Source organism: Peromyscus californicus, unplaced genomic scaffold (assembly GCF_007827085.1).
Source record: "Peromyscus californicus insignis strain IS unplaced genomic scaffold, ASM782708v3 Scaffold_21__1_contigs__length_65335640, whole genome shotgun sequence".
NCBI classification, from domain to species: domain Eukaryota; kingdom Metazoa; phylum Chordata; class Mammalia; order Rodentia; family Cricetidae; genus Peromyscus; species Peromyscus californicus.
In genome coordinates, this window is record NW_026294514.1 from 14,229,564 (window position 1) to 14,247,908 (window position 18,345).

The 18,345-nt window shown below is 39.5% G+C and overlaps 1 protein-coding gene and 1 non-coding gene across 7 annotated transcripts in view; one reads left to right on the forward strand and one right to left on the reverse strand.

Moving 5' to 3' along the window:
- The window catches only part of Raph1 (Ras association (RalGDS/AF-6) and pleckstrin homology domains 1), an 86,169-nt gene that overhangs the window by 28,303 nt on the left and 39,521 nt on the right, over positions 1 to 18,345 (reverse strand). For 3 of the 6 annotated variants that reach the window (XM_052749588.1, XM_052749589.1, XM_052749594.1), the window contains exons 5-8: positions 16,892 to 16,972; positions 8,654 to 8,728; positions 1,068 to 1,145; positions 370 to 529 (exon numbers count right to left, since the gene is read on the reverse strand). In XM_052749588.1, coding sequence (XP_052605548.1) covers positions 370 to 529; positions 1,068 to 1,145; positions 8,654 to 8,728; positions 16,892 to 16,972 — 394 coding nt within the window. The remainder of the gene's footprint in view (positions 1 to 369; positions 530 to 1,067; positions 1,146 to 8,653; positions 8,729 to 16,891; positions 16,973 to 18,345) is intronic. The other 3 variants (XM_052749591.1, XM_052749590.1, XM_052749593.1) reach the window with 3 other exon arrangements.
- LOC128118081 (U6 spliceosomal RNA) lies at positions 15,958 to 16,064 on the forward strand. The gene has a single exon (XR_008221001.1). It is a non-coding gene; the product is annotated as a U6 spliceosomal RNA (small nuclear RNA).

Here is an 18,345-nt window from a genome sequence, read left to right on the forward strand (position 1 = left end):
CGGGAGGCAGAGCCAGGCGGATCTCTGTGAGTTCGAGGCCAGCCTGGTCTACAGAGCGAGATCCAAGACAGGCACCAAAACTACACAGAGAAACCCTGTCTCGGAAAAACAAAAGAAAACAAAACAAAACAAAAAATCAAAAACTTTGCTTTAATCATTTTAAAAACCCGAAGTGAACTGGAATTCATCTTTTATTCAAAGAACTCTTCAGATACACTAGGAAAAACATTAAAAAGCCATATTTAAATAAGATAAAGTGCCTGATAATTTTATAGAAAGAAAAGCATAAACATCTCAAGATGCTCCTATCAAATGAAGACTTAGGGTCACACAGACACTACGAGGCAGTGAAGCAGTCGTACTCCTCACCCATTTGTAGCTCAGAAACGCTCTCCACCAGTGACCAGTCCAAACTGTAGCCACAGTGAGATTTGTCCATCAGGTTATCCAGTACTTGTCTCACTGTCTGTCTCTCATCCACCATCATTGTTTTAGAACTGTCATCAGACATGTGGACCCTGATCACCAGCTGCAACAGGTAAAAATGCAATTAAATGGTAACTTAAAATGGTATTCTAGGAAAGTATTTTTCCAGTGTTAAATAGCATTCTGATTCAAGTCTTTAAAAATAAATGAAGACATATTATGACTATGCTGATCTTACTATTAAAGGTAAAACCTGAATATCAAGAAACCTGCCTACATAAATTTTAAGCCTTTAAAATATAAATTATTGTGCTAAGATGATTCTGTCCTACTGATTTGTGTTTGTTTTGAAAGTATCGAGAAGCCTTTATTTAATATCTGAGCGACAATACAGATCAGACGTGCCACAAGCAGTGGGCCTGAGTCAGGCACTCAGGACCTGCCCAGAAACAAAGGCTGGCTTTCCTGAAACACCTCACCCACAAACCCACACGTGAACAGATAACAGAAAGAACACATTTCCACCTTTCCACAAACCAGAGGAACACTATATAGAAACAAGAGACTCCTTCACAAAGCAAAAGGAAACGGGAACGCGGTAACCATTTCAGACCCCGCAGAGCCGCACGCCACCTTTTCACCTTTTTGACTTGGGCCTCTTTAATTTTCTCCAAGGCAACTCTGATCTTCTCAGCTTTCAGTTTCGCCGCCTGTTCCTCCTGCAAACACAGAGCATTTCAGATCAACTGCTGCCGAGAGGGTGTGGACACCGGAGAAGGCTTCATCCTCACAGGGGCTAGGACTGAATTTCCCTAAGAACATAATGCTCCATTTTTAAAACGGCCCTGTTTACAGAATGAAGTGGACATATTGTAACAGGTGCGAGAGTAAGATTAGATCCCATATTCCGGAGGAAAAAAGAAATCCGTGATGCAGTAAATTAAGTTCCACTCTGTCAACATAATGAAAGCAAGTGACTTTCAAGTAATGGATTTGGGGAAATACGATGACTAATGCCCCCTGCCTTCCTGTTTGCTGCACTCACATCACTCTGAATTCAGACTCCCTCCAGAGTTTATGCAAGATTTTTACAGAGTTTTGTCTTGTTACACTGGAAATTTAAGATCACTGTAAAAATATATACGGCAAAAAAAAAACAATCCAGTTTATTTTCAATAACATAAACTCCTTAACAAATAAGAAGCATAGGTACTAATATTAATTCTCGTTAATAGGCTAATACAAACAAGAGGCTGCCTTATAGTTTAAGTTTTACTGATTTGGAAAATCACGCAACACAACATGTCAGTAAATTCTAATTCATTAACCCATCATTAAGCTCTTTTAAAGTGCCAAATGTAACTTTACAGATAACCCAGTTGTAAGTAATTCTACTTTAGAAAACCTATTATAAACTATAGTAAAAATTATACAGAACTAAAAATAAAGCATTGTCCATTTTTCTAATAGCACACAGTATTCTACACTAGTTCATACTTACTGGTAATGTCCAGCAATAGGCCATAATAAACACTGTAGCTGTAATTTCCAATTAAAAAAACTCATATAAGTAAACTTCTGTTTATAAAGGATTATTTTCTATTTCTAAGCTTTTGATTACTGTTACAAAACATTAAATATCCATATAACTGCCATCTTCTATAATCCTTTTATATGTCTGTCTTTAAAAAACAAAAAAAAAGGAAAACCTAATTTTATGGGCCAAATTTTATCCTCTCTGGATTGTGCCCAAAACCCCACAACCCATGTGTGTTAGTTTTCATAAAAAGCTAACACTTCCAGGGTAGAGGACAAAAAAAAAAAAAAAAAAAAAGATAATCCATTTACTGATTTTTTTTTTTCTATTCACTAAAATTACGATGGCTTTCTTCTCTCCATTTCCTACTAGGCTGTGTCTCCTTACAAGCTTCTGTTACTACCGTGGCCTAGAGAGACGGGGGCAGGGGAAGGCAGTGAGCTTCTGTCCAGAAATTGGATCCCTTTCAATGAATGGAGCCACTGAATTAACAGAATGACCGAGGCCTGGAAACCCAACAGTTAAAGAACAAAGAACTTTATTTTGATAATGAAGAGGATTAATACTTAATTCTTGTACTATTACAGATATGTTCCTCTGACTAAAAGATTAAACAATCCAGTCCTCTTCTTTATGAAAATAAATAGCATCATAAAATATGTAGATTACATTTAATATAAGATTTTTTTTGAAAAACAGGCTGTAAGAAACTTAAGCTAGTATTATTAAAATTGTTTCTAGAATGGGGTCTTCTAGAACTGAAAAACAAAATCATTATTAAGTAAATCACCAAATATGCAACGTTGATGAACACAGCCAGGCTCTATAATAAATTTGAAATACTTTAAACAATCATGTAACTGATTTCATAAAATTAAAAAGCATTCACCATTGCCTCAATGTTTTATTGGCATGTGAATGACTGCTGTAGATTAAGAAAATTCACCAATGTATTCATTTACAAGTTTCATTTACGTCTCTGAAAAGTAAATTTGAAGGCTATTGGGGAGAAACTGAATTGGAATTAATGCTTTGTATATTTGAAATACAAACATGAACATCTAAAAATAAAATATTTAAAAATAAATTTGCCATTATTTTATTTTATGTGTACAGGTGTTTGGCCTTCATGTATTTGTGTGTGGTGTGTGTACTGTAGTCCATGTGTGTACTGCCTGTAGAGGTCAGAAGAGGACACTGGATTCCCTGAAACTGGAATTATAGATGGTTATGGGCCAACCATGTGGATTGGGAATAAAACGTGGGTCCTCTAGAAGAGCAGCAACTCTTAACCATTGAGCCATCTCTCCAGAAAATACATATATGAAAAGATGGTCAATAGTCCTTGTCTTTTGGGAAGTGCAAGTTATTCAAAAAATTACTAAACATTTACTTCCATGCCCCAAATCCAAAACACCAACTCCGAATGCTGGTGAGGACGTGGAACGTAAGAACTGTTGTTCGCTACTAGTGAACACAGAATGGTTCAGGCACTTTGGGAGACAAATTTGGCTGATTCTCACAAATCTAAACATATCACTGCCACATGATCCAGTAACCATGCTTCTATGTATTCACTCAGATTAGCTGCACACAATGTTTATATATGCTCTATTCATAATTACCTGTACTTGGAAGCAACAAAGATGACCTCTAATAAGTTAATAAGTACATCCTGGCAATTAAATATTATTCAGCACTAAGAAAGAAATGAGCTATCAAGCAACAAGAGGGCACAGAGGGATTGTAAACATGTTAATAAATAAAAGAATTCATTCCGTAAAAGCGACATGTTATATAATGAAATCCTAACTATATTGTGCTCTGGAAGGGGCTGTAATAAGTTCATGGTTGTCAGGGGTTAAGAAGGAAACAGGGTTATCAGGTGAACTAGAGGCCTTTCAGAGCAGTGAAACTGTTGCTTGTCATATTGCAATGGATGATGTATGTCAGCATGTCAGAACTACAAATAGTTCTAAGAATGTCTAAAAAAGAATAAACAAAGTGAAACATTGGACTTCTGTTAGTTAGACATACAGTAATAGTGTTTGCATGCTCCCATTTTACTTAAGTGTACTACTGTATGTCAAATCTATGACAGGTTTAGCTTAATTAAACTCAGATTAGTTCCTGCTCCACACACTGCAAGTATTGAACAGTAAGAGAATTGGGTAACCAATTCACAGATATTTACAATTACACTTCTCACACATCAATAAGGAGTCATTTTTTAATGCAAAACAGCTACATAAAGCTTTCCTAAAAAATTCAAATTCACCCTTTCTTTTAGCTATAAAAATTGGTCAATATAATTTCCTTTTAAAAATTGTTTTCAGGGCCTCGCATATGAAAAGCAAGTACCTACCACTGAGCTACATCTCAGGTCCTTATAAATTGGTCTATAGAAATACTATCAAATTTAAGGGCCAGCTGTTTAAATTTCAAAATAGGTGAATTTTAGTCTATTCTTCTCAAGTTTATTACAAGGGTAATCTTTCTAGAAACTTTTTGAACAAACAGAACTGGTCACAGTGGGATCTAAACATTGCTACTAGAACAAACTATAAATAAAAACAATTAAGTAGCATGATCCACGTTTCCTGTGGGCCTCATGCTCTTCCTCTGCGGGTTCTGTATGCATTTTCTAATTAAACCATACTGTATTTTTTTAACCATAGCAATACTGGAAAAAAGAAAACCATCTTACATATTCTTTGTGTTATGCAGTAAGGAGACAGATCACCAACTTTGTGTGATGTGTTTAGGTAATACATGGAAGACTTTCAGTAGTTTATTTATAAAGGCAATGCTAGTCTGTGTTCACTAATTCAAAGGACAAAGCTTCCTCCATTGTATTTTCTGCTGACCAGCTCAGATGTTCAGTCTTCTGCCCCATATTTTCTGACTAGTCCTTTCTTCATGTTGTCTCACAGCTATCCTAGACATAGTAAGAGATACCTCACTCATATAAAAACAACTTTCTCTCCTACTTCTTCTCTTAAAAGAGCAAGAGACAACCCATTCTCTACTGAAAAACTCCTGTGTGGCTATCACCAGCCATCAAATGCCAAGCCTCCTCAAATTTGCACATAGCACAAAAACAGGGTAAAGATCTCGTGATTAAAGGAAAACCAATGCTGGGTTACAAAGTGACACATTCTCTGGGGTGTCAAGATCAGAAGATCAGTACTTAGAGAGTTACCGCTGCTCAGAGAGGGACAGTGAATGACTTCAGTGGAGAAGCTAAGACTTTATAGGTTCAGAACAAACATAACGACATTCAGGAGCTAAACAGTGGTTTGCAATTTCTCTGGAAGACTGCAACAATGAAAAAGTAACCAATGAACTCAAAGAGAACTTGAAGTGATAATTTAATATTCACTGGATGCTCTACTGTATAATGCCGCCCAGAATCAAAGTAATTATAGCTAACTGTCTCTCTGAAGAAATCATGAAATTATATTAAACTCTAGTCAAGAGAACTAACATTAATTATCTAAAATTTGCTGAACCACAAGTTATGTTGTATATGATATGTAATTTAAATTAAAAAATACAAGGCTTGTGTGATTATTATAGTCACTGTGCCGACTACAATGCATAAAGATTGCTGTCTTAAGATCATACACATATTTATTAACTACTTAACTACATATTCATTATACTATAACCTCAGTTTCTATTGTCCTAATGGTTTATAGCCTTGGCTTTTGGAGTATCAATAAATAAAAGTACTTGTTAAAGACATAATGTAAAAGTATTTTAGCATCTTTTCTGAAGCAGATAAAACGAAGGTTACTACTAGCATAGCTCTTAAACTCTGGTAGACATCTGGAGGTTGGGAACTGGGGTACCAGGCTTTCTGGTAGAAAGCCAGACTACTCCGTAGGTTGGTATGTTAGTGGTACATATACCTGGGGCTGAAGGGAGAGCTCAATGGCAGAGGACATGTTGGGTATATGAAAAGTTCAGGATTCAATGCCCAGCACCAAAGAAGGAAGGGCACATAGTTCCTGAGAGGCAGGTGCTCTGATAGAGGGCACCGACAACCTCAGAGTAAGGTTCATCTCAGCTCTACGGTCTGGGTTGCTTAGGAACATATGCCGCCTCTTCCATGATGCCATCCCAAGTCCGTTCTTAAGTGTTTAGGTTCCACACTACTGAATCACATTCTTGCTCAAATTTCTACTGCACAAGCAGGGTACTATACTATTCCTCCTTATGCTGTGGTATCTCTGGTTAGCAACCCAGATGTTGCTAGCAGATACACTGCCAATGCCCTCTAAGCTGTAGGTAGAAAGTTTTCATATTTCAGTCTGCACGACAGTTTCCTTGGCAGAAGGGGATGGGAAGTTACTACTACGTTTACTCTCAAACTTACCAAGTACAATTCTTTCCGTGTGAAGAACTTGTTTACTGCCTATAATTCCCAGGACCATAGACATTGGCACATAGAAGGTACCCAATGAATATGAACCGAACGGATAATGCTACTTCCCCCACCAGCTTCCACTGCCCTTAGAGAAATGTCAACGTCCGAGCAGGCCTCGAATGATCTGGCTTTTGTTCACGTTTATCAGCCCAAAGCAAAGCACTCGTAGCTCCACTTCATCTCACGGTCGTCTCACGGTCGTCTCAGCTCTACAGACTCTCGCTCCTTCTCGAGTCGGACCCCTGTGCCCTCGGCCTACTCACATGGAACATGCCTCTCTTTTCAGGCCGGCTTCTTTCACCCTTTAGACTTTAGCTTCAATTCCATCTACCAAAAACGCCTTTTCTGGCCTCGGCATCAGTGAGACTGATTGTTTATCTTCTCCATAGGCGTCTCTACTTCTTTGTTCCCTTCACAGTACTTAACATAATTTAGCTTTTTTTATGTGTGTGTATGCATATGTGTACACACACACACACACACACACACACACACACACACACACACGATAGGGTCTCCTATAGTCCCAGGCTGACCTCAAATTCATTGGATAGCTGAGAATAGCCTTGAACTCCTGATCCACTTGCCTTTAAATCCCAGTGCTAAGATTACAGGTGTGTACCACAGTGCCTGGCTATTTTATCTTTATAACAGACTGTGTACCCCTTAAGAATAAGGAACGTGTCCATTTTACAGTGCTGTACACTAACTAGTCTACTTCATAGTTCAGGGTCAATACAGACGACTAGACAAACAGGCAAGAGAAACGTTCAGCTCCATCTGGAACAGTGTAAGAAAGAGATGAGGGACAAAGTTAGACAACTCTAGTGCTCGGGTAAGCGCTAAGGGATTGCTGGTGTGGTGGAGGCCAGGGGAACGGAACAGACGGGAAATCCAGTAGACTCTGAGGATGCCAACAGGCTCATTGTGGATCTGAGATGCTAAGTGAGAAGTCTAGGACAGCTGGGCAGAATGCTCAGCCTGTGCCACTGGTAGGGAGTTGTGGGCCCAGGGAGAAGATGGGGAGCTTCTGGGGAATTTAAGTGTTAGTGACTAAGATGCTGGTAATAGTCAGGAACCCCTAACAGCTGTCAACTATCTGGAAACGCAGGGGACAGACAGACAGACAGTGGACACGCAAGAGCTAGCACTCTCTTCTGGAACAGACCCTAGTTAAGCTATGATGGTAGACTCTTGGGCTAGAAAGTACTTGAATGGAACCTGCTTCGATTTCTTTACTGCTCTGACCTTTATGTTTCTGATTCTGGATTTGTTTTAGAAAGGAAATGTAGGGGGAAAAAAGGTCTCACTACTTATTATGTCAAGGGGTCTTTTCTTTGAGCTGCTTCTTAGAGGGATTTTGAGTTTAGTCAGTTACCTTCTTTCCAAAGTTTATGCTATGAATATGAATAAATGAAAGGAAAAATCCTCTCAGATATAATAACACACATAGGCTCTACACTGTTTATTCTTCAGAAATTATACGTCTGGCATTCTTGAACTTAACACTGTGCTATTTAAATAAGATAATTATTAACACAATGATTAAGAAAACAGCCATCCAGCTCCTTAATGACTGTTACCTAGTTACTAATGAGAACTGATGAAAGATTTTAAGTTGTAAAACAGTATCCCAGCAAAATCCAGCTGAACTGAATCAAACTGAGATAGAAAACTGAGAAATTCACACTGTGATCTTCTTTCAGTAAGACTAAGTTAATATAAATCAAAACTCTGTCTATGCATTATGTGCTGGAATTAAACCCGAGGTAATAATGTAAGCAAGGGTTGTAAAGCTTGCAAAAGAAACCCATAGCATAAAACCATTAATAGCAAAAGTTAAACTAAAGCGATGTTTTTAGGCCTTGAAATGCAATAGAAAATTACACTAGAAAAAGTTTAACACACTTGGAAGAACACTAGGCATCTGCAGAAGTTAGAAACAAGGGGAAATTACTGAACATATTCTTGGCTCTGAATATTAACAGTCATTAGCTTAGGAAGACAATTACTTTTAGCAAGAGGAAAAGCACCATGAACTAAAGACAGTGGTACTACATAATAAGAAAGAGATACGGAGAATACAATCCCAAACAGAGACCAGATTCCATCTACAGGCAGTGAATAGTTACATGCACGTGGAAGACAGTGGTACTACATAATAAAAGAGAGATACGGAGAATACAATCCCAACCAGAGACCAGATTCCGTCTACAGGCAGTGAATAGTTACATGCACGTGGAAGACAGTGGCGTCACCTTGGTCAGCAAATGAGAAGGTTTTCCTGCAATGTTTCGCAGAAGAAGGGAGGTTTCCCTGTCCAGATAGGAGTGCTTGTGCAGGAAGAGAGAGAGAAAACAAAAGGCAATAAGAGAAGTCAGTGGAGCTCGTGTGTCTTAAAATAAAACAGACAGAGCAAGAATGACTCTATAATTAATCTCATAACTATTTTTTGTAAAATGACTGAACTATGTCCATCAAGAAAAAATTATTTTAAAAAAAACCAAACCACCACCACCACCCACAGAAAGGAGTAAGAGGTAAAGGCCTGTCTGTGCCCATGGATGTGTTCCCGGAGACTTGCTGGCTTCTGGCTCTACATAACATATCCAAAGATCACAGAGCCAGTCTGGTTTACAAGCCAGTGGTCAAGAGTGCTGTGCACAGAGCACAAATAAAACTGTGTCAAAGGCTGATGACTATAGTTCTTCCTATTAAAAAATCTGTAAAAGATTTACAGAGATTTCAACAGTAAACTGTGTTTAGAACAGAAACATTAAAAAAAAACTGGCAACCATTTCCCATAATTCAATGAGCCATACCAAGAGGAAAAACACCCATATGTATTTTGCCTGCTTTTTGTTTTCAGTAAAATTTTATTAATCCATTCATTATAAGACAGTGTTACCCAGTGAAGGACTTTCATAGAAAATGAACACTGAGTATTTTTCCCTTGAACTGATTTAAACTTATTCAGATAATATATTTTCTCAGCAATGATGCAAATAACATGGTCCCTCACCACCATTTACACTTTCTTAGTACCTTAAAAAAAGATTCTTTTTATTTTAATGATGTGTGTGTGTGTGTGTCTGTGAGTGCATGTGAGTACAGGTGTTCATGGGGGCCAGGTTTGTTGGATCCCCTGGAGCCGTAGTTGCAGGCAGGTGTGAGTCACCTGGTGTGGGTGCTGGGAACCGAACTCAGGTTCTTTGGAAGAGCAGTATACTCTCTGAATAACTGATTCATCTCTCAAGCCCCTCTTGATAAATAACACGTTGCAGTACCAGCATATGTAACTGTATTTTATTTATCCTTAAACTGAGACTGTTTAGTATGTGTATCATTGGACCCGCCTGTCCCTTAATAAATCTGAATTAGTATTTACCTTCACCACTGAAAGCAATGAATGTGAATGGAAGGTATTGTACCAAAAAATGTTCCATAATGTTATATTTTATAAATCTAGCAGTATCAAATTATTCAAACAAAGCTCTTTGGAAAAAAGTCCAATGAATGGATACAAGACCTGTAGACACAAGTCACATAGATGATACAGCATATTCCTTCAAGATTGGAAGACTACTATAAAAGATGCTACCTTTAACTTAGCTCAGATCTACACTATGTTGAGTCTGTTACATGGTACTTGTTTGTATTGCCAAAGTTCCTTTTAGTTAAAGATGAGCCTATAAAACTGGTCCCTCTCATCCATTCCCTCAAAACAACAAAAAGAAACCTAACAGTGTGTGCTGAAGGGGATTCCTCATGACCACCACTAAAAAGAACAAACATTGAGAACTGAGACAATTATTCCTAGGCCCTCATTTATCTATGTGCTACAGTCCTCCCAAAGAGGCAGGCTAGGTATCTCATCCATAAAACTGTAGGTAGGCAGAAGTTTCTGAAAACTCAAATTTAGTTTAAGGTTACTGCTCAGCCCAGACCAGAGAGAAAACAAAAGTATAAAGACTAAAAAGCAAAATTTAAAAATGTCAGCTATAACTTCCACTATTCCCATTTATTATTTGTCATCTACACAAGAAAAATATATTTTTACACAAATATGTAAAACATGGCATGGATTTGAAGAAAGTAATGTGTGTATAGTGTGTGCCTGTGTCTCCAGGTGTAGGCATGTGTGTATGTTGTAGTTACATGTATGTGTGCTGTGGAGGCCAGAAGCTGACGTTGGGTGCCTTCCTCAGCTGGCTTCCAGCTGCTGTAAGGAGGCAGGGTCTTTCACTGACTTCACTGGTCCGGCTCGCTAGCTTTTTCTTGGAATCCTCTGTGTCTCCAGGGGCTGGGACTGCAGGCAGGCTACATGCCCACTTGGCATTTATGTGGGTTCCAGGGATCCAAACTCTAGTCCTCACATCTATATAAGAAGTGCTTTTTACCCCTTAGCCATCTTTCCAGCCCAAGAAAATAATTCCTTGAAAACATCTCAATTTATCTTCCAAAGGTTACTTTTCCAGAAAGAGCCCCAAATAGTGGAATATCAATATTCATGGGACCACACTTCAAGTTTAATTTTTTTTAATAATTTTATTTATTTTGTGTACATGTATGTACATATATCTTGGTGCTTCTATGGCATATGTGTGTGTTGCGGTACATTTCTACAGAGTAGAGGTCAGAAGATAACTCTTCTTCCACCATGCACGTCCTGGGGGTCACACCCAGGTCACAGAGCTTGGTGACAGGTGCCTTTAGCCACTGAGCCATCTTGCTAGCCTTGCATTTCAAGTTTAAAAAAAATGAAATTTGCCTCATGCCATCCACAAAAGCTATGACTTGGTAAAATATAACTCCAGACATGAATTCTAATGTAGCAATCAGATATAAACATTTTGGCACCTGGTTTTCAGAAAGTATTCTGGTTAAGAGACAGATCCAGGGGGCCAGATGGCTCAGCAATGGAAGTGCTTGCACACACACACACACACACACACTAACATGAGTGAACCCCAAAACCCAGGTAAAAGGCTAGATGGCCATTTGTGATCCCAGCACTCCTATGGCAAGCTTTTCCGGACAATATAATTGCCTGGAATATACAGTATGGCGGAGACAGTAAGAGCAATGCTGTCTTAAAACATCCTGGAGGGAGAGAACCAGTTCCCCAAAGGGGTTGTCCTTCGATTGCTCCACAAGTGTGGTGTCATGAGCATGTCTCCTCTCCCCCACTTAATAATTTAGTGGTTTCTGTTTTTGAGACAGGGTTTCTCTGTGTAGCTTTGGAGCCTGCCCTGGATCTTGCTCTGTAGACCAGGCTGGCCTCGAACTCACAGAGATCCGCCTGACTCTGCCTCCCAAGTGCTGGGATTAAAGGTGTGCACCACCATCATCCAGCTAATAATTTAGTTTTTTTAAAGACATGGGTATGAGAGATAACTCAGTGGTTAAGAGCACTGACTGCTCTTCCAGAGGACCAGGGTTTGATTTCCAGGACCTGTATGGTGGCTCACAACTGTCTCTAACTCCAGTCCTAGGGAACTGATGCATACGGTGCACAGACACACACGCAGACAAAACACCTAAACACATAAAGTCATTTTTAAAATATTAAAAAAAAAGCCATAGTTTGGATCTCAGGGGTTAAAAAAAAGATCCAAAAATATATTATCATAATGCTTTTTAGTGATTACTATAGATAATAAAAATTTGACTTACAAAAGACTGTAATGTACTTTGCTAATGAGGGCAATACTCTGGAAGCAAAATAATAAGCTGAAGTTTTTACTGAAGAACAGGACATGGTTCACTAGAAGCAGAACACCGGGACCTTATAAGGGAGGGCAGATCCAGGTTCCTTCTACGTAAACTACAGGTGTGGGTAACAGGAGACATGGCACCTAGAACCCAGAAGCTGAAAGAAATTCTCCTTTAAATCGATGCCTACGTTACCTGCCTCCCTCCCTTTAGTGCCCGTCAGTCGCACACTGCTCCTAAGTCCTGCTTTCAGAAGGAAGAAGGAATGCGCCTTCTCACTGGAGAAAGATGGAAAGGAGTGAGAGAAGAGGTGTGTGTGCAGCTAACGGCCAGGTATCCCGGCATGTGTTGCTAGTTAACAATCACACTTGGCCGGCGAGATGGCTCAGCACTTGCTGTGGAAGCCTAACGACCTGAATTTGATGCCCAGACCGACCCATGGAAAGTGGAAGGGAAGAACCAACTTCCCAACACTGTCCTCTGAACTCCCTATGCACACTGTAACACACATGCCCACACAAACACATCAAAATAAAAAACATAAATAAAAGGCCGGGTGGTGGTGGCGCATGCCTCTAATCCCAGCACTCGGGAGGCAGATCTCTGTGAGTTTAAGGCCAGCCTGGTCTACAGAGTGAGTTCCAGGACAGCCACAGCTGTTTCATAGAGAAACCCTGTCTCGAAAAACCAAATTAAATGAGTGAATGAATGAATGAGTGAATGAATGAATAAATAGCTAGCTAGCCAAGGCCTAATGTTTTCCTTTTCTCTTCCATGTATGCTCTCTCTGTCTATTCAGCCATCTTTTAGACTAACTTCAAGCCTGGAGCTGGGGCAGGCACTTAGTACTTGCTCTCCCCACTCTGCCTGGCCTGCACCTCCCTCACAGGCCTGCGTCATCCACTGACTACAACGCAGTGTGCTAGGTGGCAAGGGAAGGAGGCGGGGGACCCTATGCCAAAGTCAGGGGCTAGGGAGAGTATTCTGGAAAAAATGCACAGTCTTGGAGGACGAGAAGGAGGCTGAAAAGGGTGGACGAGCAGAGGAAATGAAAAAATAAGCAAATACTTGGTTCTCGGGGTGCAGTACTGTCCTTAACTTGGCATCTCAGAAAATGGTGAGGGTGTTTTGGGAGTTCACAATAAAGACAAGAGGAAGGGTTAATAGCATTTGTTGAGAAGAAAATCGAAAATGCCAGCTGTCCTAAAGCATGGCACAATATTGCATAAAAGTCCACAACCCATCCCACAAGACATTTATGTCCTTCCATTGAAAATGATATAGATGAAAAACTTTGCATATTTTACATATAAACACAAGATAATTTTGTATAATGTTAATTTTCAATAATTTTGGAGCATTTCATCTTATGAAATAGGTTGAGGAAATTCTGTACTTTTCATTTTAATTCTATCGAATATAATGGGTTGGATTAACTTTCGTGCATATCAACATGGTGCTCTGCTTATACTCACATTTCCTCTTAACCATGCTGTCCCTACCCTCCAGGAGTCCTTTAAACTTCTTTTTATAAACTGTGTTATAATGACGTGAAACCCTGACCAATGGAACCCTGGTTTAAAGAAAGGGCTGCCATGTCTCAACTGGCAATGTCAACGTCAGACACACCCAGATCGGAAATTCCTCGGAACAAAGAACAAATGCTGTATCGGTAAAAATACGAAATACAGGGATTTCACTGAGCTTGTGCAGCTGTTTAAAAATATTTCATATTATTTTGTTTAAGTATACCACAATGAGAATTGTATGTTTTATAAAATCAATTATCAAAAAATCATTTCTTACTAACCCATCTCATTTAATCACTGTAACTACAGCAAGAAACTTATCTCAAGAGCCAGATAAGGTGGGGAATGCTTATAGCCCAAGCACTCAGTATTGCTAAGGCAAGAAGAAAGCAAAGACCTTCCCATTGTCCCTTCTTGGACTGTGACTGTCTCAGCACACCGCATGCCTGCTTCAGTTAAGGTCACTTCCCCTCTTCTTTCACCGCACCCCCTAGGTCATGCCTGTCATTTTCATGGCACACTGCAGCTCTGGGAGTCGCTCGTATTGCACTCTCCCTTTCTTTGGTATTTATTAGCAAACGCACTCCTGATCACTTCAGTGAGAATTGAGATTAAGAGGAGGTGGATTTTCTCTACTGTCTTACATCCTTCAATAGTGGTAGACATATTTATGTATTAAATATTTTTATTACAAATTATTTGGGTTATTTTTTTTCATCCTAGGCATTAAGACATTATATTTTTTGATACTGTCGGAATGTAGGTAGATTATGTTAACTGTGAGTTTTGTTGGGGGTAGTAAAGATAGGGTTACAAATTATTTGTTACTTAAAAAGGGGTGGTGGGATTAAAAGGACTGGGAGCTACTGCTTGGTAAGGAGGACATCAGCCCGAGACCAGGTATTTAGTTGGGCACCAGTGTGGAAGAGACACTGCACTTCGTGAACCCGCCCTGAAGAACAGCTAGCTCGTCAGTGCCTGAAGAAGCTCGTGAAAGCCCTTAGAGCCAGAATTGAAGACGTGCTTCCAACCCAAACTCCCTTCTATCAGGTAGTCTACAGTGAATGTTAACATCCAACAGCACTGGTTTAGAAAGCCCTTAGAGCCAGAATTGAAGACATGCTTCCAACACAAACTCCCTTCTATCATCAGGTAGTCTACAGTGAATGTTAACATCCAACAGCACTGGTTTAGAAAGGTGACTATTTGGTTTTGCTCATTTTCTTTTAAATTTGGTTTAATTTTTATCTGAAAAATTCAACATATAGTGCTAGAAAAATTGGATTTCTACCCGCAGAAGAATGAAATTATATTTATATCTTTCACATTGTATACAAAAACCCATCCAAGATGGATCAAAGACCTTAATTCAAAGCCTGAAACACTGAAACTTTTAAAAGAAACATAGGTGATATCCTTGAGGATACTGGGGATGGCAAAAACTTTTAAAAGAACACAACACAGGAACTGATCTCAAGCACCACGAAAATAAAAAGTTCGGCACAGCTAACAGACAGCCAACACAATGGAAGGAAATCTTTACCAGCCACACTTCAGACAAGGGCCGGATATCCAGAACTTACAAAGAATTGCAGAAATCAAACACTATGAAAATAAAACTGTCACTCAACAAGTGGGCAAATTAACTGAAAAGACAGTTTTCAAAAAAAGAAATACAAACGGCCAATAATTATCTTTAGAAAGTGTTGAATATCCCTAGCCATCAGGGAAATGCAAATTAAAACTACTTTGAAGCCTGGTGGTGGTGGTGGTGGCAGTGCATGCCTTTAATCCCAGCACTTGGGAGTCAGAGTCAGGCGGATCTCTGTGAGTTCGAGGCCAGCCTGGTCTACAGAGTGAATCCAGGACAGCCAAGGCTATAGGAAGAAACTTTGTCTCAAAAAAACCAAACCAAAAACTACTCTTGAGATACCACCTCACCCTAATCAAAGTGCCTGCCATCAACAAGCATGACAACCAATGTTGGGGATGTTGAAAGGAACCCTTATTTACTGTTGGTGAGAGTGTAAATTAATATAGCCATTGTAGAAATCAGTTTGGAGACGTCTCAAAAGTCTGAAAACAGACTACCATATGACCCAGGTGTTTCACTCCTAGGCATATGCCCAGAGAACCCCAAACCCTGCCTCAGAGACATTTGTATCTCCATGTTTATTATTGCTTTATTCATTATATCAAAGCATTGTAAACAGTCTAGTTGTCTATCAGCAGATGAACGAATGATAAAAATCTGGTACATCTATAAAATGGAATACTATTCAGCTCTGAAGAAAAACGAAGTTAAAAAGTTTGCAAGAGTGCTCGCTTTCGCAGCACATACACTAACACTGGAAGAAGACAGAGGGGGTCATTATGGCCTCTGTGCAAGGAAGACACACAAATCCATGCAGCGTTCCATATTCCCCTTCAGGAGGTGGGGAGAAGTCTTTATGGCAAGGGAAGTTTGATGTATCTCCCTGACCATCGGGATCTTTCAGACATGTATCTTTACAATTAAAGGACATGCAAAGTCTGTAATAAGAGCTTAAAAATCTTCCTGTGTGTTCTTAAGTAATAATTTCCCCTGATTATTCCTACAGACTGTTTTAATATCTGATATTCCTACTAAAGGGTAGTGATATATGTATTTGCTATTACAAAAAATTTTTCAAGAAAAAAGGCTTAGAATGTATATATAATATATATAATTTCAGAAAGAAAAAAAATTGCATGTTCACTCTCATATGCAGAATCCAGCCAATGATGTGTATATAGGTAAACAAATGCACATGTGTGTATAGTATAACATGAATAAAGAACACAAAAAGCTAAATTTTAGGGGATAGGGAAGGACTGAATGCAGGTAATGGACATGAATTATTAAAGAGGATATAAAGCTAATTGTTTTTCTATTTCTGCCTGCCATGGATTTTGTTTTATTTTTTGGCGAAGGGTAAGTGCATAAAATATATTCAATAATGAAATTGTAAAATTTAATGTGACGCTCCCTGGTTTTCCCATTCCAAATGCCTACTCTAACTGTATGGAAGTTCACTGACTTTGGATCTGGTTAATTTTGGTGTGGGATTTATTTTTTTTTTTAGTTTGGAAGTCTTTTTAAATAATTAAGTTTATTGAATAAGAGAAAAACTGACATTATGATATGATCAGACATCATCATTTGGAGTTGTAATGAATCTATTTTTCTTCACTAATGTGCAAACAGCCCCATGATGTGTTTACAGAACTTACAGGTGTCAGCTCAGCCTGCTCTTCTGTGACGTCAGAGTGGTGCTTGGCCTGCTTACCGGGGCATCTCAGAGAAATAGCATGCTGTGGAAATGGAGGAAGGAAAAAAATGACAGGTAATGGAGGTGAAAAGAGCAGATTTTCATCATGCAGGAAGAGAAATGGGTCGCTGAAATGAAATCAACAGGAACGAAGCAAAAGGAGCAATAAAAAACTGCATGCAATTATCTTACCGTCCATTCTTTTACACGAAAATTAGAAAATTAAGAACCAGATGATCCTACTCCTCAACAACGTCAGGATCGCCTTACTTCACTTCTGGACAATGCAGCTCTGCGGCAACACTAACTAAGCAGCAGGGCTGTGGCCGGGAGCAGGTTATGCTAAGGACCCTCTGCTTGCCCTGGACCACTGGCAGGACCTTATCTCCTCCCGTGACTGTGTTAGTCATCCCCTCAGAGCCTGTGCTGAGTCTCCCCATTCCTCAAGCTCTGGCTTTCCCCTTTACCTCTTTCCTTACAAAGAAAATCACATCTCAGCCAGCAGCGTATTCTCTACGAAATTCCCATTTCCCCACCCATCCTTTCAAGTTTTATATGAATAAATATATGAAATAGCCTTTTCCCCCAAGCTATGCGTGTTTCAGTCTGACTCACCCCTCCTTCAGGATTCAACCACATTAACCCACCGGGGTAAGGAAGGGACCACAAATGTTCAGTCTCCTGGCTAACCTTCCTCTTACCTCGTTTCTCCATACTGCCAAATTTCCTGAACCCGTACTCGGCAGTTCTACCACTTCCTAGCCATTCATTAACTCCTTACTTCTCTGCAGTCTTTCCCCTCAAAGACTTCATCCTTCGAGTTGCAAAGCATTCTGAAATTAATCTTCAATGTTATTGATGACCTTGCATGTGTGATGCTGGGTTCGTGTGTGCCTATGTAGGTCACAGGTTGACGTCTGATGTCTCCCTCAATAATGCTCCACCTTACTTGCTAAAGCAGGGTCTCTTACTAAACTTGGAGCTCACTGATTTGGCAATACTGGCTGGCTACCAACCTCCCGGGATCCACCTAATCACTGCCCTCAGCACGGGAGTTACAGACCTGTATCATCATGCCGTTTTTATACGGATGCTCGGGATCTGAACTCAGGTTCTCATGCTTGCCCAAGAAGTACTTACCTCACTGAGCTCTCTCTCCAGTCCCCGATAAGGACAATTTATCCTCTATATTCCAGGGCAGTGCCTAGGCACCGAGTATCTATGGAACATTTAAGCAACTACTTATGGAATGGATACCTAATTCTGCTTTGCCTTCATGTCATATGCTTGGTCAGATAAAAACTTTTCACTTTTCTATGTATTATCCATAGAAATATCCATTCTTAGCACCGTTTCAGTTACCAGATCAATAAGGTCTATCAGTTCTGTATGGTCAATATAGTTCTCAGGTAATAG